This window comes from Prunus persica, chromosome G3 (genome assembly GCF_000346465.2).
Source record: "Prunus persica cultivar Lovell chromosome G3, Prunus_persica_NCBIv2, whole genome shotgun sequence".
Taxonomy (NCBI): Eukaryota; Viridiplantae; Streptophyta; class Magnoliopsida; order Rosales; family Rosaceae; genus Prunus; species Prunus persica.
Genome location: NC_034011.1, coordinates 8,328,176 through 8,353,568, shown reverse-complemented (window position 1 = coordinate 8,353,568; position 25,393 = coordinate 8,328,176). Strand labels below are relative to the sequence as shown.

Sequence of the window (25,393 nt, the reverse complement as noted above, 5' to 3'; positions counted from 1 at the left end):
ACTGAGTTCTAAGACCAAGGCTACCTTCCTTGTGCAAAGCATGGTTGCAGCTTCCAGGCCAGCCTTGGAAATTGCAGAGGCTTCAATTCACCAGGGGGTGCTGCTCCAGAAAGAACTCTCTGTCAAGAAGGCAAACCTGCAGGAAACCCTTAGAAAACTAGGGTTTTAGTCTTTTCTAATTTTAGTTTCTTTATTGTTTGAATAATTTGCCGCGAGGGTGGCTATTTTTATATAAGCTCATTTATTTGTTGCCCTTAAATAGCATTTTACTACTTTTCAGTTACTCTTGATGCAATAACCGAACACAGTATTGAAAGTAAAAACAAAATAACTTTAAAGCAAAAATAGATCCAAACAAAATTTTTCAAAAAACGAAAAAGGGTCAGTCTTGTTCCTTTTCTATCTCAGGGTCTGTCTGTACAGCCTGCGAATCCCACATGGTTGGATAGAATTTCTTTAACCATTTGTCATTGATTGGGGCAGTATGAATAACTCCATCTCGGTCCTGCAACCTATATGCCCCCATTCCGAGGATCTGGTTAATTACAAAAGGGCCTTCCCATGTAGGTGACCATTTCCCATATCCAGCTATGTGTGCTCCAAGGGGCAGAATTGCCTTCCAGACTATTTCTCCCTCTTCAAAACTCTTGTTTCTGACTCTTTTGTTATAGGCCCTCGACACAGCCTGTTTTCCTGCTAAGAGTTTGTTGAGGGTGTCAATCCTGCTTGCATCCAATTCTTCCAATTCCAGCAACATGGCTTGAGAGTAGTCTTCTCCAGTGAAACTGTGCTGGTGAGTAATTCTAAGAGACTGGACTGCAATCTTCATGGGAAGAATTGCATCATGGCCGTAGGTTAGAGCATAGGGGGTCATGCCAGTTGCTTCTTTTTTTGAAGTTCTATATGCCCACAAAGTCTCTGGTAACTTCTCATGCCACTGCTTTGGATTCTTCTCCAGCATCTTTCTGATGATATTGATAATCACCTTGTTACTTGATTCTGCCTGTCCGTTAGCTTGAGCATAGTAAGGAGTAGATTGAAGCAGTTTGAACTTGAATGTTTCTGCCATATCTAGCATATCCCTAGATATGAAAGAAGAACCCTTATCCGTTGTGATTGATTCTGGAATGCCAAACCTTTGTATGATCTGTTCTTCTATAAAGGTGATGATCTCTTGAGATGTTGTGGTTTTTACTGGCTTGGCCTCTACCCACTTGGTGAAATAGTCTGTGGCAACAATAATAAAACAGTGCTGCTGGCTGCTGGCTGGATAGATTTTACCACTGGATTCATGGGAACCGAAGGAGCCTGCTGGATCGGGCCGTGCCTTTGACAGGCTTCTCATCCCTTGGAATAGTCGATGCAATCCTTCATCATGGTTGGCCAGAAGTAGCCATACATTCTGATTAACCAGCACATCTTTCTTCCCCTTTGGTGAGTTCCACAGATCCCCTTATGGGTTTCTCCCATAACCTTCATATATTCTGTCTTCCCGAGGCACCTTAATAGTACCTCATCCTTACTTTTTCGGACCAAATCTTCATTCCACATGAGGTAGTTTGTAGCCATGATTCTGACTCTTTTCTTAGAGGGCAGAGTGGGATACTGTAAGTAAGTCATGATAGGCTCCCTCCAATCATCTTCAGTGATTAAGGCAGAATTGACTTCTATCTCTATCCCTCTAGTCAAAACAGATGGTAGACTTTTCCTTCCTATCTTGATGATCCTCTGGACGCAGTCTTCGGGCATTTGTATGCCTGATGCCACCTGAGCCAGTTCATTGGCTACAAAGTTTTCCTCCCTTGGGATATGTTCCCAAGTAGCTTCTCTAAATTCTGTCAATAGATTTCTAGCCGCTACTAGATATACAGCCAGAGAAGGATTTAGACACTTGTACTCTCCAGCAATCTATTTTAGGACAAGCATGGAATCTCCCAAGATCTCCACGGATTGGATTCCTAATTCTACCAACATCTCAAGCCCTATAATCAAACCTTCATACTCGGCCCTGTTGTTGGTGCACTGGAAATCTAACTGGAAGGAATAGCAATGTCTGACCCCCAATGGTTCTTCCAAAACAATCCCGGCTCCTGAAGCCTTATCTGTCTTTGATCCATCAAAATATAGTTTCCAAGGTGTGAGATGAATCGAATAGATTGGATTGTTAAGGCAAACATGAGCTCTAGTTAGCAGATCGGCATTTGCTATGTCCAAAGAGTCCATGTTTTCAATTTCCTCTCCTGGGTGATCTGCTAGGAAGTCTGCCACAGCTTGCCCTTTGACAGCTTTCTGGGGGACATACCTGAAGGTGAATTCTGTCAAAGCCAAAGTCCATTTCCCAATTCTGCCCCTCAGCATTGGTCTTGTTAGCATGTATTTGATTAAGTCTGTCTTGGCAATGATGTAGACAGTGTGTGGCAGCATGTAGTGTCTGAGTTTTACAGCAGTGAAATACAAGGCCAGGCAAAGTCTTTCTATTACGGAATACCTTCTTTCCACTTCTGTTAATGTTCTGCTTAGATAGTAGACTGCTTGTTCCTTTCCTTCTTTGTTATCTTGAACTAGCAGACTTCCAATGGATACTTCTAATGCAGATACATAGAGCTTGAGTGGTCTGCCTCTTTTTGATGGGGACAGAACTGGTGGATTTGAGAGGTAATGCTTTATTTCCTGGAAAGCCTGCTGGTGCTGTTCTTCCCACTTGAATGTTTGTTCCTGCTTCAGCCTTAACAGGGAAGAAAAAGGTTGGATTTTTCCTGCAGAATTGGATATGAATCTCCTTAGAAAATTGATTTTTCCTAGGAGACTCTAAAGTTCCTTCTTGTTCTGAGGTGGTAGGGCTTCTATGATGGATTTTGCTTTATTTCTGTCAACCTCTATGCCTCTCTGGTGAACCAAGAATCCTAAGAAATTTCCTGCTTGGACTCCAAAAACACACTTTTTGGGGTTCATTTTTAGTTTGTGCTGCCTCATTCTTAGGAATGCCTTTCTCAGACTTGCTACGTGGTTTCCTTCCTCGGGGGATTTAATCACCACGTCATCTATGTATACTTCCAAGGAATGTCCTATCATATCATGAAAAATAGAATTCATTGCCCTTTGGTAGGTGGCCCCCGCATTTCTCAAACCGAAAGGCATTACAGTATATTCGAAAACACCTATATGTCCTGGGCACATGAAGGCTGTCTTGTGGATGTCTTGTTCTGCCATCATAATTTGGTTATAACCTGCATTACCGTCCATGAAAGATAGCATCTGGTTATGAGCAGCTCCATCTACTAGCATGTCTGCTATTGGCATAGGATATTCGTCCTTGGGAGATGCTTCATTCAGATTTCTGTAGTCCACACATATTCTAACTGCCCCTGTTTTTCTTTTGAGAACAGGTACAATATTTGCTAACCAATCGGCATAGATGGCTGGCCTGATGAATCCTGCCTTGAGCAGCCTTTCTATCTCTTCTTTGACCTTTAGTTCTGTGTCCATAGACATTCTTCTTCTGGCCTGTTTAACTAGAAGGTAGCCATCTTTGATTGGCAGCTTGTGCTCCACTAACTGCCTGTCTAATCCTGGCATCTTGTGGTAATGCCAGGCAAAACAATCTCTGAACTCTTGCAAAAGTGCCATGAGTTCAGTCTTGAGTGGTTCCTTCAAAAGTGTGCTGATGAAAGTAGGCCTTGGATCTTCTTCTGTCCCTAAGTTTATTTCCTGTAGAGGATCCTCCACTTCTGGCAGGGAGTCATCCAGTGCTGCTGGTGCAAAGTCTAATACTTCCTTCTGTAAAATTTCCTCTTATTGTTCCTCTATGCTTTTGTGGGTGAATTCTGCCATATTGATGGCTGGATTCTGCATGAAAAGCTTCCTTTCTTCCTAGTATATCAACAATCTTTTTGTGATGGATCGAATTGTTGCAGCTCGATCCTTGTCCAGTTGATTGGGACTAAACATCAGAGTTCTGGTAGTTTAGCACAAAAAGGTCTATTCCAGTCCTCTAGAGAACTGGCTAAACCTTCTTCAATGAGCCTTTGGGCCATGACACCATGGGGGCGGCCGTTCTGGTTGACTCCAAGGAAAGTGAAAGGACCGAGGTCATCATGATAATACCTTGCTTCAAAGCACATGGCAGAGGGTAGGAATGGCCGTGGATCGGCCTCTACAATCTCCATGCAGCCTTCTTCATTCCATAGTGCTAACTGCTGGTAGAGGGTGGAAGAAATACAAAGGCTCTGGTGAATCCAATCCCTGCCAAGTAGTGCATTGTAGGTGGTGGAAGTAGTGTCTATCACAAAGAATGCTATTTTCAACTCTTTGCTTCCGACTATGACATCCACGTCTAAGATGCCATGAATTTTTGTGATGTCCCCAGCGAAGTTGGTGACGGTCAAACGTATTGGAATCATAATCCTTCTCTGTTCTGGCCATCTTAGTCAGCATTCTGTGGGGTAATAGATTAATGGCTGCACCTCCATCTACCATGATCTTGGAAATAGGAATACCTCCAAGATTTACCGTTATAAACAAAGGCCTGAGGTGATTTGCCATTTCTCTGGTCGGTTTGGAGAAACAGAGTTGCTTTGTAGCTGGGTTATTGGCTGTTCCGCCTGTCCTAGGGTTGTCTGCTTGCCGTTCTGGTGGCTCCTTTGCTTCTGTCAATCTACATTCAAAGCTTTCCTGAGAGAAAACATCTCCTTCCAAAGTGCTTTCTTGTCCCTCAGCGGCCCTGAATTTCCCTGGTAGGATGAATACCATGTTAATTCCCAGATCACCCTGTAGCAGGTCTTCCAACTCTGCGCCAAAAGCTTCTGTTTCTGCGTCCAATTCTTCACCAAATTCCATTAGTTCTTCCCTGTATTCTTCCGTCCAATCATCCTGCTCTACAGTTCCGAGGGGCTCATTCCGATCATCTGCAGATGGTTCGTAGTCCAATTGCTCTTCTTCATATTCCTCAGTGTAGTCATCTTTTCCTTGTAGCGGGCTAGACCCGAATTTCTCTGGTGCCTGTATGGTGTCGGGATGACTGCCGGATGACGAGGCTAGATGGCTAGGAGATCTGGCTGGAGGTTCTGTTTTTAGCAGTTCCCTTGACTGGCAAGCTTTCTGTTCTGTCTGGGGAAGTGTTTCAGGATTTTTTCCTTTCCTGGCAGAATTGGTCTCTGGATGCACTTGCGTATTATCCTGGCTCTTAAGATATGTGCAGTATTGCCTTTGGATTCTTCTTTTCTGAGTTCTGGTTAGCTCCAGAGTTGGTTTACCGCTTTTTCCTACGGAGTACCATCTACCCTTTATGATCGTTGCCAAGGGCTTTTCATTTCCGGGTGTCTTGACTGTATTTCCTTCCTGGGTTGCTCCGTCCTCCTTTCGCTGTATTGTGTAGGCCTAAGACAGCTCTTCTGCCTTATTTTGTCTCGGGATGAGGTTCCAATCCTGTCGAAGACACTAGGTGTGGGCTTATTTTATCTGTCTAGAACCACCTCTAGCTCTATTTCACATTTGCACCTGCTACAGAGCACCACCCCAGTCGAGATGGTCGCTCTTGGTATTTGACTGGTTTCCCTTATGATTCTTCTGCCTCTGCTGCAACCAGCATCTGTCATTGGCTTAGTTTCCCTCTGTTCTGGCCAATTCAAGTTGACCATATTGACTTGTGGCTGAGGGAAAGGATCTGTCGTGACCGATGGAGGTTTTTTTGCTAGTTTCAACCTTCCTGCCGTTATCCCTTCTTGTATTACGTCCCTCAAAACAACACAACTATTGGTAGAATGGTTCCAAGAGTTGTGCCACCTGCAGTACTGTTTGCCCTTGAGTTCTTCCGGCTTGGGTATTCTGTGGGGCGTTTCTATCGCCTTTTGCAGCAGCATTTCATCGAACAAAGCATCAACCTTGGTTAAATCAAAAGAGTAGACCTTGTTTTGCGTTGGCTTGTTGGGAACGAATCCTCATGTGAATGGTGGGGGCTTTTGGTCTTTAGGTGGCTTTGTAAGGGCTTTGCAACTAATGGGATGTTTTAGTCTTGCCATTTCTGCCACTGAAACCTCTCTCTCTTCTTATTCTTCTGCATCTTCCTGTGATTCCACCTCAATCAGGTGGACTGAAAAAGAAGGGGTTTTGTAGTATGTACCTTTGGAGTTCCTCCTTTGCTGTTCTTCCTTGAGTAACTCCTCATATTTGGATGCCTTATCAGCCAGTTCTGCTAGGTCTCCTAACAACATTCTGTCGAACTTCTTCCTGAGAGAGATTTTAAGGGCAGCTTGGGCCATCTGGATGAAGTGTCTTTCTTCCATAGGGATTTGGCACTTCATTTTGAGCTTTCTGAACCTGGTTATGAAAACTTGAGCCGGTTCATCTTCACTTTTCTTGAGGGCAGCTAGATCACTGATGGTGACTTCTGGCTGAATCCTGTAATAGTAGTCATGGAAGACATTTTCCATCTGCTCCCAAGTTTGAACAGAATTAGCTGGCAGGCTGGTGTACCAGGTGAAAGCCTGTCCAGAGAGAGAATTGCCGAAAAGCCTTAATTTCAACAGAGGGTTGTTCTCAATAGCTATGCATTGGACGGAGAACCTGCCTATATGTTCAACTGAGGAAGCATGGGGGTCCTCCCCGTTGAACAAGGTGAAATTTGGTACTTTGAAACCTGGAGACAGCGGTATTTGATCGATATAGGCTGGGTATGGCTTTCTGTAAGTAGGCCTTTCCCCTCTCCTAGCCTCGGGCTCCATGATTTCTCTGATCATTCTTTGCAATGCTCCTATGTCATTCAAAGCATTGACGGGGGGAAGATTTTGTCCCTGTTCTTGCTGGACGTAATCGATCCTAGGCTCCGCTCTGTATGGTATGGGTGGAGCTTCCTCCCTGCGCCCTTCCTGCTCTTCGATGTCTAGGTGATTCCTCCCGTTTGCCCCCGGCCTATTCCTGTCATGATTAGCAAAAAGGTTATTTCCCCCTCTGCCTCTTCTCCCTCTTGCGGGTGGAGGGAATGGATTAGGGTCCATCCTTCTGGGTCTATATGGCAATACTGCTGGTGGTTCAGGCAGAAGTGCCAAAGGTTGATCATGCGGGGCCACATGAGGTGGAATGGGCTGAGGTTTTGGCTGGTTATGCTGAGCTAGTGTAAGGTCATCTGGTCGGGCTAGGGCTTCGTGTTCTTGATTAAGAAGGGCTCCTTCCCTCGAACCAGCCTGGATTTCTCTGTGGTCTGGTACTCCAGCCATCTGTGCAACTAGGGGGTTTTCCTGGTATCGCCATGCTAGTCCTGGCGGAGGGCCATAAGGGAGATCTAACTGCTGGACTACAGCATCCGGGTTTGGGATTCTGGCCATGGCGGATTCTCGGTCCTTCCGGAACTGTCTGTTAACCTGCCATTGCATCATGGATGTCATGTTATTGAGAGTGTCCTAGCTCCTTTGTACTGTGATTTCTTGTCGGAGTACTGACTCCTGTATTTGATTCATCGTTCTGGAGCCAGTCCTGGAACGTCTACTTCCTGTACTGCCGTGGGCTGATTGCCTAGCATCGCTTTCTTCTGATTCGAGGCCTTCCCTGAGAGCCATCTGGTTTATCTCCGTATCTAGTGCGGGTTCTGGCTAGAGCTTCCGGTATTTATAAATCTGTGAATGATTCTGTCAGAGTATGTTTACTGTGAAGTCCCACTGGGCGTGCCAAATTGTTCACCCGTTCTGTATTTACTCCTGAGATGGAAGGGCGAAGTTCCCCACTGGCTTGGAGACCATTTGTTGGTCGACAAGTCAGCTTTCTTTGGTGTGTGAGCATGCCACTGCTTGCAATGTAAATCCTAGCAGACTTCTTTTTAGAGTGGATAACTTGCGCCCCAAGTTACTGACTTCTAAAACAAATGATTGTGAATTTGGGTGAGGAATATCTCCCAAGTAAGTTCTTTTCTTGCCTCAGACTGGTGAGGACTTTCATAATTTATCTCAGTATCAAATGGCTGTTCTGGCCAGAAATATTCGATAGAAGTTGGGCTGTTTTAGGCAGAAGTGCCTTTTACAAAATAATAAATATGCATATCAACGCTAGGAAGGTTAAAAGATGGCCGGAACTCCGTTTCTGCTTGGATGGAAGGCTCTGGTTTGGGCTGGACTGGACGCGCCTGGGCCGGTCCGTACCGCTTCGTGATTTCAGATGCTAGGCTGAGCTATAAATCGATACGAAAGTTCGATTTTGGCAGAGCTTTATGTTTGCTTCACGCTTCGTGAGGCCTTTGAGTGGGCAGAATTGCAGCTTCTTCAGTTTGAAGGGGCAGAAGTGACTATTCTCGAGGGTTTGGTAGGCTAGGAATTGCACTACGAGCGTTGTTCTGCTTGAGCAGGACTCTTCATAAGTTCGCTGAGGTCTCCACGTTTGTGAAAACTCAAACTCTGCTTGCCTTGGTTTTTGCTGAACCAAATTTGTAACGAGAGAGATCTCGTTTTAGAAGACTTATTTTCTAAGTCTGAATTTTGGAATTCTGATCTAAAGCTGGTTTCTCTTGGAATCCAAGTGAGCTTTTGGTTGTTTTCTTGTTGTTGTTTTTTTTTTATTGATTGATGAATTGAGTGTCCCCTTCTTCCTTGCCTATTTCTGTTTTTTATAAGAGACCCTCTTAGGGAGGTGTTTTTTGTTTAAATTTTAATAATGGGCGGCAAAAAGATCTCCTATAATGTAAAGTAAAAGGGATTTTTATCAATCATGGCAGATAGGCTCTCAGTAGTCACCTCCTAAAGCAGTCCCTTCCCTGGTTTCCTGGGTGGCAGCTTTCTTATTTCAACCACCGCCACCGTCTGTGTGGTTTTCCTTTGTATTTTCTGAACAACTCCCTGTTTCCCATTCTAACTTAGAAAGCGTGACCCGTGAATTCCTTGGAAGATGGTGTATTGATTTGGAGCAAAATCTCGAACACAGATGGGTTTTGATCTTCTGTTGGCAGTGTTTCAGAGATGTCCCTCTCATATTTTAAACTTAGTTGGAATTGCTGACTTTTCAAAGCTAAGGTAGTCACGTGGGTGTGTTTTTAATCCCTTGGGTTTGAACCTAACAAAAATTATGGGCTGATCATTGAAGCCCAAATGACAGTTTCCACGTTGGTCTTTCTTGGGCTGGGGCTTTGTTTTCGACATCCTGGCGTGAAGCCCAACCTGTTTGGATCCTAATCTTGTTATCCTCAAGTTTTTGGGCCGGGCAGGTAATTTTACCATGGGCCTGTCTTTTGAACTTTAGCGTGCTGATTTTAGGCCAAAACAGTAGTTGGTCAAGATGTGATCTCAGCTGTACTATATTTTTTGCAGACGGGTCGGCTCCTAAAGCGTATAAACTTCACTCATGTTGCGCTTATCCCAAAGATTCATGAACCAAAGAATATGATTAGCTCTGCCCATTAGCTTATGCAACATGATCTACAAGATTGGTGCAAAGGTCCTAGCTAACAGGTTAAAGCAGATCCTGCCGACGCTAATTAGTGAGTCCCAGAGTACGTTTGTCCCTGGACGTATGATCTCGGATAACTCAATTGTTGCCTTTGAGTTATTGCATTTCATGCATAGGAAGACCACTGGGCGTAAGGGATATCATACTCTCAAACTGGACACGAGTAAGGCATATGACCTTGTGGAGTGGCGGTTTCTTAAAGCCCTTATGCTGGGGATGGGTTTTGCTGGTCGGTGGGTGACCTGATTATAACTTATCTGACAACGGTATCCTATTCCTTCATACTGAATGGCAATCCGGTTGGCTATGTTTTGCCGCAATGTGGAGGGTGACCCCTTATCCCCTTATTTATTTTTATTATGCGCTGAGGCTTTTTCTGGCCTAATTATGCAGGCGGAACAGAGAGGTTTGCTTCATGTGGTTCGGTTATGCCGTGGTGCGCCTCTTGTGAGCCATCTTTTTTTTTTTTTTTTTTTTTTTTTTTTTTTTTTGCGGATGATAGTTTCCTTTTCTTGAGGGCCAACAATAGTGAGTGTGAGCAGCTCCGACTGATCTTCCAGCATTACGAAGCTGTGTCGGGACAAAAAATAAATTTGGAGAAAAGTTGTGTTTCGTTCAGCTCTAACATTGACAGTGCCCAACAGGACTTTCTAGCTTTAGTGTTGGGTGTTAGACGTGTGGACCAACATGACAAGTATCTTGGCTTACCCACTCATGTTGGACGTTCCCGTGGGCAGTGCTTTAGTCATCTCAAAGAACGCATATGGTGAAAAATCCAGGGGTGGAAAGCTAAACTTTTTAGTTTTGCCGGCAAGGAAGTCCTTCTCAAAATGGTGGCCCAAGCGGTACCTATTTACATGATGAACTGTTTCCTTATCCCTAAATATTTGTGTGAGGAAATACAACAGCAAAAGGCTAAGGATTGGTGGGGTGAACAGAATGATACTAAACGAATTCATTGGTTAAGCTGGCATAAACTGTGCGCACCAAAGCGGGAAGGTGGTTTAGGATTTCGAAATCTCTATGCCTTTAATCTGGCCCTCCTAGCTAAATAGTTATGGCGTTTGCATCACCAACCTCAATCCCTGGTAGCCCGGCTCCTTAAAGCTCACTATTATAAGCACTGCTCTTTGTGGGATGCCTCTTAGGGCTATTCACCATTCTACGTATGGGGTAGCTTATGTTCAGCTCGCATGGTTATTGAACAAGGAAGTCGATAGCGTATCGGTACAGGGGACACGGTTCATGTGTGGCGGGACCGTTGGCTCCATCTGCTTGACTCTTTTCGGGTGTTTTCTTCCCCCGTGCATGCCCATGAAGAGATGTATGTGCGCCGCTTAGTTGACAATTGTACTATGCAGTAGTGGGAGGAGTGTTTGGGGGAGTGGTTCGCTCCTGTGAAAGCTTACCTTATTCGAAAAATTTCGTTAAGCTGGCGACGGCCTCCTGATTGTCTTATTTGGCACTTTGAGCAGCATGGTGCCTATTTTGTTCGTAGCAGATATGAAGTTGCTCGTCAACTCGTGACTGTGCATGATGATGCTAGTTCCTCAAGTGGAGAATCGTTCTAGGGAGTTCACACCCGTGTCTAGAAGAAAATCTGGCAGATGAATATGCCCCCAAGGTTCGAATGCTAGTCTGGAGAGCTTTGAGGAATATTTTTCCCATGCAGCAAAATTTGGTGTAGCGATGTGTTCACAAGGCCTCTGGGGGCTGTGTTTTTTGTGGTGAGCTGGAAACAATTGGAGCGAAAGGCCATTGGCAGCGCCCTTTGATGGTACCATCAAGATCAACGTTGATGGTGCTTTCCGAGCGGCTGGGGGTTTGGGTGGTTTTGGCATGGTGCACCATGATCACAATGGAGGTTTTCTAGGATGCAAGATGGGTCGTTTTCGTGGGGTGTCAAATCCTTTGCATGTTGAGCTACTGTCGTTGCGGGAGGGTCTGCGTTTTGAAGCAAAGTGGCTTACTCTTCGCACTTGTCTTGAGAGTGATGCACAGGAGATGATCACTTCTGTTCTCAATCGCGGAGTAGATCTCTCTCCCCTTGGATGCCTAATTGAAGACTATAAAGAGCTTTTGCGTGCTGCAAGTCTTGTTTGTGTTGTGCATGCTTTTCGTGAAGCAAATTGTGTGGCTGACTGCCTAGCTCACTATGCTTTATCGTCTCTTGCACATGATGTTGAGATCGAATGGTGGGATTCTCCCCCTATTTGGCTCTCTGATACTTTTATTCAGGATTTTGTTTGAGTTGTGAGTTGTTGCATTATTGGCATAGGTGGTACTCTTTCCTATCTCGGGGTTTTATCTCTTTGGGTTTTTCTCAAGAAGGTTTTAACGAGGGCACTCTTGACATGCCCTGCTCTGTGTAAGCTCTTTCTAATCGAATACAAATCGATCGCTTTCTTTCAATAAAATAAAATAAAATAAAATAAAATTTCTCAATCATTAAAATTTATTATTTTAAAAAAAACAAACGTAACTCTAACTCAAATTGTATGTATATTCATGTGATTTCAATTTTTAAATTTTGCCAATTTTATTGGACTACACCTCATAGGTGACAAACTAAAACGCACCCTTTAAGGTACTGACTAACTCTGGTTGTATTTTGATTGAACCCAAAACCTTAGCTGCACTCTAATCCCCTTTCTCCTTGCTGACAACCAACTGCGAGGAAGCTAAGGGAGGGAGGTGGCCTCTGTCCCTCTTCTCCTTCAGCCATCTTCCCCTTCTTCTCCTCATCTCCGTTTCTTTTTCTCCCATATTTTCCTTTCCTCTTATCGCCTCTTCTCCTCCCCAGATAATCTAGATATGTTTGGATCTAGGTCTGTTTGTTTTGTTTTGTTGTTTTTGCAGTGTTCTAGGTGACTGGTGTTGTCTTTGTCTCGGCGGCGGCGACAGTAGTAACGCTAGATTGTGTCTCTCCTTGGGAGAGTTGTGATACCTGGTGGCTGATGTTCTGTCTCTGTTTTAACGGTGGTGGCAGCAGCGACACTGATGGTAGTTGTTAGGATGTGGTGTTCTTCTTTACTCTGCCCCGACCAAAGAACTATGTTTGGTCATAGGAGGTTTTCTTTGTCAGGTTCTGAGTTGAAGTGGAGTGCTTTTCATAGGTCTTTTTACTGTTGTTTCTGTGTTCGTCCTCCGTGTTCTCTCCTGGTTTCTGCTATGGTATGACTTACAGTTTGTATAGGTGTTAAAGGACTATGATTTTGTTCATAAAAGGCTTCTTTTGACAATTGGGATGTTCTACGGTCCTCTCCTGTGGGTTTACTATTTGGAATTTCTACGGTCCTCTCATGTAGGTTTACTGTGTTGGTCTCTAGTTGCGGTTCTCGTCGGAGGTCTTTGTGTTCGATTTTATTTTTTACTTGTTCTTTTATTGTAATGGTCCAAAGTGACATGAATTGGACTCTCCTATTAGTATTTGACATGTGCGGTACTCTTTCCTCTCTTGGAATTTGTCCTATGAAGTTGTTCTAAAAAGGTTTTAACGAGACCATTATATCATGTCGCTCTTTATACGTTTGTGGTTTTATGAATGAATTTCTCATTCTAAAAAAAAAAAAAAAAAAAAAGGTACAGACTAATAGGGGTGGGCACGGTTCGGTTTGGACCGATTTTTGCCTCAAATTAGAACCGATTCGATACTATTCATCCGGTTTGGTTCAGTTCGGTTTTAATAAAAAAAATTTCAAAAACTGTCCGGTTCAGTTTGAACTGGTTTCGGTCCCGTTCCGGTTTCGGTTCGGTTTTGAACTGGATTATAAAAAAAATTTAATTTTTTTAAAATAAAATTCTCAACTAAAATATTATTATTTTACTTGAAAATTAACAAATTATTAAATTTCATATAAAAATAAATATTAAAGTGAGAAAAGAGAGATATTTTGACATTGAACTTGGATAAATATTAGGTTTTTTTTTAGTGAAATTAAAAATATAGCATTAAATATAAATATATATTGAAATTATATATTTTTTTAGTTTCACCGGTTCGGTTCGACTTGGTTCGATTTTTGAAGACATGAAACCGGATCCGAAACCGGTCTGGTTCGGTTTTTGACTTTTTGATCAACTCGATTTTTTTTTCGGTTTAGTTCGGTACGGTTCGGCTCGAATTTCCGGTTCGCCGGTTTGAGTGCCCACCCCTACTGACTAACGGCTAACGTCTAACGCCCTCAAACATAATTAACGGCCCTTGAGCGCGTAGAAAAGACACAAAACGAGTGACACCTGCGCACGCAATCAGCAAATCTGTTTTGTTTATTTATTCTATTTGTGGTCAAAACACGGTGGACCGGACGGCCACTTCCTCCCCATCTCTTCTCCAGACTTCAAACCGAAACATCATATAAAGAAGGAGAAGAAGGAGGAGACACAGACCCCAAAAGAAACGAGAAGAAACGAAAAGAAAAGAAAAGACCAAAAAAGACCAAACGTAGAATACCCATCAAGCTCATTTTGATCCAATCGAATTTTGCCTCATCTGTAAGTTTCCCACATCTTTTCATTTCCCTTCAGATCTGAGCTACTGCTTTTATATGGGTTGTGTTTTGTTTTTCAATTTTTTCCCTTTTTGTTTCTTTGTATTTGTTGTTTTTATGGATATGGGTTTTACGAGAATGACATGATTTGGATTGTTTTGGGTTATAAATGTGAAATGGGGTTTTTCATGTGAGATATTAGAATTGTATCATCAGGAAACGTGAAAGGCAAAGGAGATCTGGATTAGGTCCTATGAGAAAAGCTTAGGTAGAAGGTCAGTTCTTGATTTGGATTGAACCCATTTGAGAAGGATAGCTGAATTATTGATAATCTACTGAAAAAAGAGAAAGAAATGATAAATGCCCCCCATGGTTATAGCTTTTAAATTCTTTTTCTAACGCCTTCAGAGCACTGATAATGCTGCACCTTCTATGTTTTGCCGTACGATCTGCTGGGATCTCACAGAACACAGTAAATTGGCTAATTTTATCTGAATTGATGTCAAGAAATGTGTGATGTGTGTAGTTTGATGGCGACAATGAGCTTTATTGGATGGTGCTGGTATGAATATATTTTGTTTATTTTTAAATTTTTGTCTAGGCATTGTATATTTTTCACGGATTTGAGTTCTAATTTTATACTGGGATGAATTTGCCTTTTTTCATTATATTGTTTTCCTCATAATGTATATTATTGATATAGTTATAATGTTAATCATGATGGAACTAAAAACTAGTAAATTAAGAATGATAAGCAGGTTGTGTAGTGATGAAGGGCTGGTGATTTGTGGATTTGATTTCGTATGAAATCCTTCAAAATATATACATATATATATGTATATTTTTAAATGGCCTTTAAAATATATATGATTGACTACTTTTTTCTTGTGTCGTATACATCATCAGTGGTTGATACCTTCCTAGTCCTGTTTGAGTTGACCGTGCATGTTCATTTGTGTGTAGTAATAATTGTTTATCAGATATATTCTTACTGAGTATACTTGGGGATTTGAAGTGGGGTTACTGGGCTTTCTTATTGAGTTTAACTTATCAACATTGGATTGGATTATAATAATAATAATTATTTTCTGATTTGAAACATAATTTCTTTAATTAAAAAAAGAAAAAGAAAAACTACAGTACAGCCAGCCACTGTGCAACAAAGAGACATTAGCTTATCTTGTTTACTCAATAAGCTAAACATTAGGTAATCACTTTTAGAGCCTTGCTTGAAAGCAGGCTTACTTGGTAGTTGGGTTAGTATTCACTTAGAAGGAGACAAATAGGCTTGATTTTGTGGTAACTAAATAGACTAAGGAGCTGCTTTGACAATTATAATGAATTGAACTCACTTGTATGTTGCAAACAAACCTTAAGAAATTTCAACTATAGTTGGAGAAAATTTCCGAAGAGTATTTGATTCTCATGGTAAGACTACATACGCTTTTAAAAATTGCTTCAATTTTGGTTAGGCAATGGGGTAAACTATTTTTTTTATGCTCCTTCCTGCAATTCCATCTGATTTTACTACATACAGTGTTGCATCTTCATTTTTCAGAAGTTGATTATAGTTAAGGTGCCTTTGAACAGTAGAATATAATACTCATGTAACTAGCCATTATTTCAAGTTAATATTCTTTCAGACATTGTGATCACAGAACTTGGTTCTTCTTTTTGGTAGGGTTTAGTTTGGGTTTTAGTTCTAACTCTATTTTCATGCTGAGCCAAACGTTTAGCTCTTGCAAATATTAAGATGCCAAGCTTCCATCCATCTGTAAAGTTTTGAACTTTTATGGAAATGCTAGGAGAATAGGTCATTCTTGTGCATGGGTGCTTTTATCTTCTTGCATTGGACCTTGTCAGGTCTTAATTTCTTATTTTGGTAGATGTATGTGTGCTGTATTGTTCACATTTCTGATGTACATAATCAAATTGGCATTGCCCTTCCTGATCTATTGCATTATTCTTAGTCAAGAAGAGCATATTAAAAGCTATTATGAATGTATTCCGTGGGTTCTTGGAGGATTTCAGTAAAGTTGGAGAAAAGCAAGTTTCATTGTAAAATTTATGTCATTTGCTACTTGTAATTTTCCTTGAAAGTTCGCCTTTAGTGCATGTGCTAGTCAGTATGCTTTTGCAAGAATTTTGTTGCCTTACACGTTGCAAGATGTTGACTTGCATGAGAACTGTAGCTTGCTTTCTAGTACATTTTCCAGAAGTATGGTTCTCATTTTGCAGTTGCAGTTTTTCAAAGAGAACCTCTTTTTGTTAAGGCATAAAATCATCATTTTGTTGAGCCGATATGATCTTTCGTTGTGTTTCAGTTCGCTACTAGCCAATAGGCTATTTTATGGAAAATTTGGACTAATTCGAGGGAAAATTTCCAAGAACAAACTCACACAAATTCTATTGGAAAGTATTTTTTAATGGTACAGGTCCTTCATTATATTATTGTCTTCAGAAAAATATATCGCATTATAAACTTGCTTCAAGGCGGAATTATTTATATTTCAGTTTTTAAATTGAGGTCAGATGTTGTTCTTATCTGGGGACTTAAAGCATTCTTTGTATTGCAAGTCTTTTTCAATGCTTTCTGGCAGGTGCTTCCCCAGAGAGCACTACAAAGTGCTGTTAGAACCCAGAGGCACTTTTCAAGAGTGTTTTAGCCCTCCCATAAGCATTTCCAATCAGTACGCTTTGCTTGTTATTTTGGTTTTTACTCTTTTTATAGAATTTATATACATATTAAATTTTACCATTCTAACTAAGATTTGTCTTTGGATGATAGTTGAACTTTTTATTTTGTGCTAGAGGTTGTGAATTCAAGCTACATGATGTGCAATTTTTTTAAAATTCATACTTTCTCGACCTTTCAAACCTGAATGGTGCTTGAACTCAGCCTGAAGCCTGATGGGCTGAGTTCGAACCCTTTGGGCTAGGCTCATTTTTGCTGGTCTGTCAATGGTACTATACCATTTGATTTATGATTTAGTAGGTTAATCCCTTTGTTTAGTTGGTCTTCGTGGCATAAAATTCAGTAATTTGTTTTCAGCATTTGTTAAAACTTGTTTCTTGTTGGCGTTTCTCTCATCCAAAGAATGGTTTGATAATTTCACTGTATTGACTTTTTTTGCTACATCCTTCTTCAAGTATGAATGTGACTGTTGATTATAACTGAAGACAAATTTGTTATTATTAGTCGTGCTAGTGTGGTCATGTTTTCCTTAACTGTATCCCCTTGATCTCTGCGTTTAACTGTGTCCTCGATCTGTGTAACCTTGCTTGTAATATCAATGAATCTGTGAACACTTTCTCCTAATGATGAAAATTTGGCTTTCTTACCTGTCCTCATGCCCACAAGTGTGTGCAAACTTCAGGTAGTCTGAGCAAGGCCAGTACATATTATACCATGGTTCTTGACAGCATTTTGTCTTCTCCTGTTCGGAAGTCAGCATCATTCAGAAAGCAATTCTCACAAAATGAGTTGGGTAGCTGGTCGACTCTATTTCAGCGGCACCGCTTCCTGTTAACGGCCCTAGCTCTCCTGACTTTCCTCTGCACTGTTTATCTTTACTTTGCTGTCACTTTAGGAGCCAGTCCAACATGTTCTGGGTTGAGTGGAACTCAAAAAGCATTGTGTCGTTTGGAGCATGCAAAGACTTCAGTGGCCCATGGAAAATTGAAAATTCTTTAGCGTGTAGATGATAATGATTTTCCGAAGTTTCTTTTTTCTTGGGTTCCTTTGATTAGAGTGGATTGCCAATTTAAATCGTACTACTGAATTGTAGTGGGTTTTATATTTGTCCGTGAACTGATTGATTGGGTCATATATACATAATATTTGTAGTATGGAAACACTGGTTTTACCATAATGATTATTTTTATTCAAAGAAACTAAAGCATGGTGTTATCAGATTATCTGCTTCGTTTGAAAGTCTATTTCTGTAAAGGAATGTGAGCTGGACTGGAACCATGTTTTTTCATAGGAGCTGAGTGGGGCTAGCAGAGATAAGAGTAAGGGGCTTGTAACTCGAGTCGTTTTTAGTTTTAGTTTTCATTATATTACACATGTATGTTGAATTATATATATTTCTTTCATGTACATTCTAATTCTATCACCCTCCAATCGCCCTCCTATTTTCTTTCATGTATTTTCATTATCTCTCTAAAAAAATATATGAAAACTAAAACCTAAAAACGACAATACTACAAATCGGGGCCGTTCAATTCTATCTTTTATATCAAAATTTTATTTACATTAGTTGTGTTGTGTCCCAACTCTAGTTCAAAATTGTGCAAAGAATGTCAAGTTTCTTGCCCTTTTTAACCTCTTATATATTTGAAGAGACTTGTCTATTGACAAGAAGAAAGTACTAATAATTATACAATAACACTATAATTAGCGACCATAACATTGTAGCAACTCTCTGTGCCTTCCACATTTTTATCCAGTAAAGATGAGATTTGTATTAGATCCTCGACTGGAATTCTTTCTATGATTATAACCAATTTGTCATACATTTTATGGTACGAAATAAATATAGAGAGGCGTTTTATGCATATCAAATACTAGAAAAACAATCACATGATGTATATTTAAGTACTGATGGAGTTTCATAATTGTCCTAGAGTTGTGAATGACTTAAAATGTGGGGACCAAATTGATAAATCTAAATCTCATGAACCAATTATATGTTTTACGGTAAAACATAACCTAACGGAATGGGGTCTAGTCCAGTGGAAAAAGGGTCTTGACTTGTAGACAAGAGATCTCAGGTTTGAACCCTCATGACACCTTAGTTGTGTGTGTGAGAAAAATCCTCCTCCCTTCAGACCAAAACTGTAGTTCAATCATTCTAGAACCAAAAAAATTGCTCCCTTACTCTTTATTTTTCATATGTTTTTTGCTATCTTGCCATCATTGATTCCCTTAAATTTACAAATTTCACATCGTTTGATGACCAGTATCGATCTTCACCGTCACTTTTATACACATATGAGACTGTTTTACATGGTTTTAGTGTTGTTCTATCACTAGAAGAACTAGAGACTTTAAAGAAGTACCAATGATTTGTATCAGCTGATTGTGGTCAAATTACAACATCGTTGAGCACCTATACACCTGAATTTCTCTCCTTACGTGCACCTACCGGGTTGTGGAACATCTCTCATTACGGTGAAGATACTATTATCGGTATCATAGATTTTGGAGTGTGGCCTGAAAGCCCAAGCTTTGAAGATCATACAAATCTGAGTAAATGGAAGGGTTCACGTGAGGAAGGGGAAGAATTTAAGTCCTCAATGTGTAACTTAAAGCTTATAGGAGCCAGGTACTTTAATGATGGTTTGTTAAACCACAATACCAACTTTGAAATAAAAATGAATTCTTCTAGAGACACAATGGGCCATGGGACATTTGTTTCCACCATTGTTGCTGGGATTTTGTAGATGGGAGTGTTGTATTTTGGTTATGCTAAAAGAACAACGAAAGTGTTGCACCACATGCAAAGATTGCTAGTTACAAGGTAATTTAGGTTAATACCATTACTAACATAGATTTAATGGCTGCAATGGAACAAGCCATAATAGATGGTGTTGATGTGATTTGCCTCTCTATTGTTGACTTTCAGAAACTAATGTATTCTGATGCTATTGCAAGATCATCATTTTCTGCAATGGAAAAAGACGTAGTTGTTGTATGTGCAGCAGGAAATGATGGGCCAAGTATTGGGACCATGAGTAATGGATTTCCGTGGGTTATAACTGTTGGTGATCGTAATTTTTCTGGAATACTAACTCTAAGAAATGGTTTCAGAATCATTGAATGGTCTACATTTCCAGGATCCGTTCTGATAAAAAAAACTTACTTCTAATATATGAAGAAACCCTATCAACATGTAATTCGTCTAAATTATTATATGAAAAATCTAATGGAGTCATCTTATGTGAATTACGATCAACTCATGATCAAATCTCTACATCACCTCTTTAACAATTAGAGGAGCTATACTTGTTGCAGATAAATTTAATTTAACCGACACTCCATGTCCTTTTATTATCATCAAAGCAAAAGGGTCATTAGAGGTGCTAAATTATATGAAATCAACCAATGAACCTTTTGCTACAATGGAGTTCCAGCAGACAATTATGAATATAGATCATGCACCTATATTGTATGAATTTTCTTCAAGAGGTCCTTCAAAAAGCTATTCAGGCATTTTGAAGCTGGATATAATCGCACCAGGGCTACTAATTGTAGGTGGTTGGATTCCTAATAATCGAGGAGATCATTGTTGAAATTTTACTCTGCAGAAGAAACACTACAATTTGTCATATGGAACATCTATAGCTTGCCCTCTGATCAATGCATAATTGTATATCATTTCGTACCCTTTTAGCTTATGATTTGGTTATGTTTTTGGAGTTAAACTTGTGCTTTTAATCTCTTTTGTGTTTGTCATTCTATTAATTAAGCTTTAGGTAGTATTGATGGCTTTAGACAGAAAAATATGTAAAATGGTGCAAAAATGTCCAAAACTACAGACTGAGTTAGCAACTTGTTTCGGACCTAACATCTTCATTTGACCTTGGATTGGCCCAAATGATATGTGGTTGGAAAGATGACATTCTGGACTTCAAGTTGGAGGGCTCAAAGTCCTCATTTGTTGAAGGGAAACCCAAGTTATGAGTCCACAAAATTATTGGTTACTCTGACATAAGCGTGAGCTAATTGTTGTTTGGTCATGCTGAGCTATGCTTATGCATGAGCTTTTGTTTTTGCTAGTAGGATTTGTTGGTGAGTAGAGAAGATGAAGTGCAACACCCAAACAAGAAAAGAAACTGATTTTCAATAACATTGATGTGTTAGGTAAAGTTGATGAAATTAGTTTTGTTGGTAGAGGCAATATCCAATTCAGATTTCCCCTTTCCTTCTCCCTATAAATACCATTTTCATTCCACACCAAAATGAAAAATCAGATCTAGGGATTCACACTTCCATCATTCATCAACCACATCCATGGATTTACACTCCCACAATTCGTCCATCATTCACACTCCCATCATTCATCAAACACATTCAGAAATTACCCTCAAACACTCTCACAACCCTAAACACTCCAGGAATCAATCCAAAACCCTAAGGGGGGTATATTCAATTAGGATTTTAAAAGACTATTTTGGGATAAATAAGTCTTGTGGTATTCAATTAAGACTTTTAAATAGTCTAAACAAGTCTTGTGGTATTCAATAAGGACTATTATGATTTTTTAAAGAGGGTGTCCAAATGTAATGGTATTCCATCAAGGCTTTAAACAAGTAACAAAAAGTCTTTTGGTATTAAAAAACTTGCTATTTTCGAAGGATTTTTTTTTTAAAGAAGGAATTTGTGTGACTTTTTAGTGGGAGGTATAAATACCAAACCCTAAAAAAAATCTCACCATAACCAGACTTTTCACATGAGATTTTTTTTTCTCTGCGAGAGAAGATGAACAGTTCTTCGTGAAGATAAACAGCTCTTCGTGAATAAGGTATTGCTTCCTTCTTGTGCTATGTCTTCTTGAGTTTATTGTATGTAACAATTGGCGTCTTTTTGTTTTTATTTACAGAACAGAAAAATTGTTTATATGTGGCATCTTTTTTTTGTCTTTGTTTTTTGCTCTACTCATAAATTTTTGTATTCATTTTCTATAACTTTATCGAGCACCAAGAGATTCACTTTTATAGACTTCTACTTCCATTATCCATGCTGACATCTTGCAGCGATGGTTGCTTAGGTTTGATTCATGTGGACACACACTTTCCAAAACTCCTTTTCATTCTTGGCATCCAACTAATATATATAATAGTTTGTATTTCTTCAATGACTTTAATAATAAAATAGCACTCAAGACTGAAATAAAATAAACTATAAAATAAGCAGTTAGTTGAAATCGAAATGCTTATTATTGTTGTACCTGGAAGCAATTTTTTTCGTTTAGGAATATAACAACAGTTAAAAAAATTGATAACAACAGTTTACGTTTATGGATATAACACCCGACACACATACACATGGGCAATTATTATTCATCAATTGATTTTCCATGAATGTTTATCAAAGTTAGAAAGGAAATAGAAAATAGGAAACATGAGTGAAATTCTTTTCTTTTGTTTTCTTGTTTGATATGATATGTATTCTTGTGAAATAACTAATAAATTTCTTACATATGTTGTAATAGTAATTTAATGGGGGATTCACAACAAGGAAATAACAACGGAAAGGGCAAAGAGAACTATGAATCTTGGACCATGGACGATACCAATGAGTTGTTGCATCTCTTGGTGGATGCTATCAATAGTGGATTGCGTGATGCTTGTTAAAAGTTATTTAGTTAAGTTTAATTAGTTTTTAATTAAATAATGCTGACATGGCCATGTAGAGACCAAGTCAAGCTGAAGTCCTAGAATGTAGAAGTTGTGGTTTAGTCTGTTCACCACGTTCAAATTTGCTTCCGTTGCTTAAGGTAGTTGAACTCCACAAAATCTGCACTTGTGTGTTAGTGGTTATTGTGGAGATTGTTATTTTGTAAGCTTTGTTTTTCAGATATATATAAGAGAGGAAAACTGCAGTATTCTTGTGCTGTGAAATACGTTTACTCAAAGAATCCTTTTACGTTTAAGTTAATTTCAGTTTCTCAACATCTGGTATCAGAGCCCTTCTGGGCCTGAACAAACTTGAAAATGGTGAAAGATTGTGTCTTGCAGCAGCAAGAAACAATGGCAACAGAGAAAGCCACTGAGAGTTTTATTCAACCAGCGATTCCACGATTTGATGGTCACTACGACCATTGGAGCATGCTGATGGAAAATTTTCTCAGGTCAAAGGAGTATTGGAATCTTGTGGAATCAGGAATTGACGCCCCAGCAGAGGGAGTTGTGTTGACTGAACAACAACAAAAGAGGGTTGCTGAACAGAAGCTGAAGGACTTGAGGGTGAAAAATTACCTTTTTCAGGCACTTGATCGATCTATCTTGGAGACGATACTCGAGAAGGAGACCTCCAAACAAATATGGGATTCTTTGAAGAAGAAATATGCAGGGTCAGAGAGGGTGAAGCGTGCAGTGCTTCAAACTCTAACAAGGGACTTCGAAACTTTACAAATGAAATCAGGAGAGTCCATCACTGATTTCTTTGCTAGAACTCTGGGAATAGCAAGCAAGATGAGATCCAATGGTGGCACCATGGAAGAAGTCAAAGTTGTGGAGAAAATTATGAGATCATTGACTCCAAAATTTGACTACATTGTCTGTTCAATTGAAGAGGCAAAGAACGTTGCTGAGTTACGAGTTGATGAACTACAAGGCTCTTTGTTAGTGCATGAACAAAGACTTAACCGCACCACTGCCAGTGAAGAACAAACAGCTCTGAAAGCTTCCATTGTTTCTGAGTCCTCAAGTTCTCGAGGAGGAAGAGGTCGTGGAAGAGGTGGACGTGATAGAGGAAGAGGTGGTCGAGGTCATCGAGGAGGTGGACGGTCTGGACATAGAGATGACAGCAAGTCATCTCATGTTTTCAAAAGAGATGATGACTTTGAAGAAAAAGGAACGTACCACTTTGATAAGTCAAAAGTGGAGTGTTATAGATGTGGAAATTTTGGGCACTACAAGAATGAGTGCTACACGAAGTTACCAAAAGAAAAAGGAGAAAAGTCAAATTTTGTGGAGAAAAAGAAGGAGGAAGAGACACTTTTGATGGCTTTTCATGCACTGACAAAAACTGATCAGGAGACATGGTATGTGGACACAGGCTGCAGCAATCACATGAGTGGATGTAAGTCTTCCTTTATTAATTTGGATGAAAGCTTTCACACGGTAGTGAGTTTTGGTGACAAGTCAACAGTGAAAGTGATGGGTAAGGGAGATATTCAAATCAAAACTAAAAATGACTTTATTGAAACTATCTCAAATGTTTTTTATATTCCTGATTTGAAGACAAATTTGCTGAGTGCTGGTCAGTTACAAGATAAAGGCTACAGGATTACAATCTATAAAGGAGAGTGTGAAGTGTACGACCCAAAAAGAGGGTCCATTGCTGTTGTAAAAATGTCTTCCAACAGATTGTTTCCTTTGAAAATCAAGACTCTGCAGGCTTGCTTATTTGCCAAAGAAGATGACCCGTGGAGATGGCACTACAGATATGGCCATTTGAATTTTAATGGCTTGAGAACACTTCACCAGAAAGGGATGGTCACTGGTTTACCTGATATAACTCCTCCATCAAAGATGTGTGAAGAATGCATCACTGGGAAGCACAAAAGAGACTCTTTTCCAAGTGGCAAGGCAGCAAGGGCTCAATCAATCCTGGAGATGGTTCACTCTGATTTATGTGGACCAATAAATCCCATCTCAAATGGTAACAAGAAATATTTCATCTCCTTTACTGATGATTTTAGTAGAAAGACATGGGTATATTTCTTGCAGGAAAAATCAGAGGCATTTGAAGCATTCAAAAGCTTCAAAGCTCTAGTTGAAAATGAATCAGAAAAGAAGATTAAAACTCTAAGAACTGACCGTGGGGGAGAGTACTGTTCGAAGGAATTTGATGCATTTTGCAAAGAGAAAGGCATCAAGAGACAGCTGACCACTGCCTATACACCACAACAAAATGGTGTAAGTGAGAGGAAAAATCGCACCATTCTCAACATGGTTCGAAGTCTGCTAGTCAAAGGAAGAATTCCCAAGAAGTTTTGGCCTGAAGCTGTGCTATGGTCAGTTCATATTTTAAACAGAAGTCCCACATTTTCTGTTAAGAATATGACTCCTCAAGAAGCTTGGAGTGGATTGAAGCCTGCGGTTGATCACTTTAGGGTGTTTGGGTGCATAGCATATGCACACATCCCCGATGAGAAAAGAAAGAAGTTGGATGACAAAAGTGAAAAATGTGTTTTTCTTGGTGTAAGTGAAGTCTCAAAAGCATACAAACTGTACAATCCAGTTACAAAGAAGATAGTGGTAAGCAGGGATGTGATATTTGATGAAGACACTATGTGGAATTGGTCTGAGAACAGATCGGTTCAACAACAAATTCCAGTTTATGATGATTTAGACAATGAAGAGGTAGCAGCTCCTGAAACTCAAGCCCAGCAGCCACCTCAACTTGAAGTTCAGTCATCTCAACAGTTTGAAGAAGAGAGATACAATTTGAGAGATGAGAACTCAAGGAAGAGGCCAGCATGGATGATGGACTACGATGTAAGTTATTCAAGTTCTGATGATGAAAATGCTCACTTTGCAGTACTTGTAGATAGTGATCCAATCACATATACTGAGGCTGTTAAAGAGGAGAAATGGAGGGAAGCAATGGACAATGAAATCAAGTCCATTGAGAAGAATCAAACCTGGGAGTTAACTGATCTTCCAAAGGGAAAGCAAACCATTGGTGTTAAATGGGTGTTTAGAACAAAGTTGAACGAAAAAGGTGAGGTTGACAAGCACAAAGC

At 40.1% G+C, this 25,393-nt stretch overlaps 3 protein-coding genes across 4 annotated transcripts in view; 2 read left to right on the top strand and 1 right to left on the bottom strand.

The window, feature by feature from the left end:
• On the bottom strand, positions 1,342-3,285 carry LOC109947969. Its single transcript, XM_020559855.1, has 3 exons — positions 3,129-3,285; positions 1,969-2,756; positions 1,342-1,908 (listed from the first exon to the last, which is right to left on the bottom strand). Exons 1-3 carry the CDS (start codon positions 3,283-3,285, stop codon positions 1,342-1,344), a joined length of 1,512 nt encoding a protein of 503 aa, XP_020415444.1.
• Positions 13,701-17,831, top strand: LOC18782773. Of its 2 annotated transcripts, none has more exons than XM_007217530.2 (2): positions 13,701-13,917; positions 17,275-17,831. In XM_007217530.2, exon 2 carries the CDS (start codon positions 17,323-17,325, stop codon positions 17,605-17,607), a length of 285 nt encoding a protein of 94 aa, XP_007217592.2. In that variant the 5' UTR covers positions 13,701-13,917; positions 17,275-17,322; the 3' UTR covers positions 17,608-17,831. The 2 variants fall into 2 exon arrangements, with proteins under 2 accessions (XP_007217592.2, XP_020415579.1); XM_020559990.1 differs by having other exon boundaries at positions 13,703-13,917; positions 17,291-17,831.
• LOC18782732 (uncharacterized protein At2g29880) overlaps positions 22,140-25,393 on the top strand; it is a 6,043-nt gene continuing 2,789 nt past the window's right edge. The window contains exon 1 of the mRNA XM_007216064.2: positions 22,140-22,265. Coding sequence (XP_007216126.2) covers positions 22,140-22,265 — 126 coding nt within the window. The remainder of the gene's footprint in view (positions 22,266-25,393) is intronic.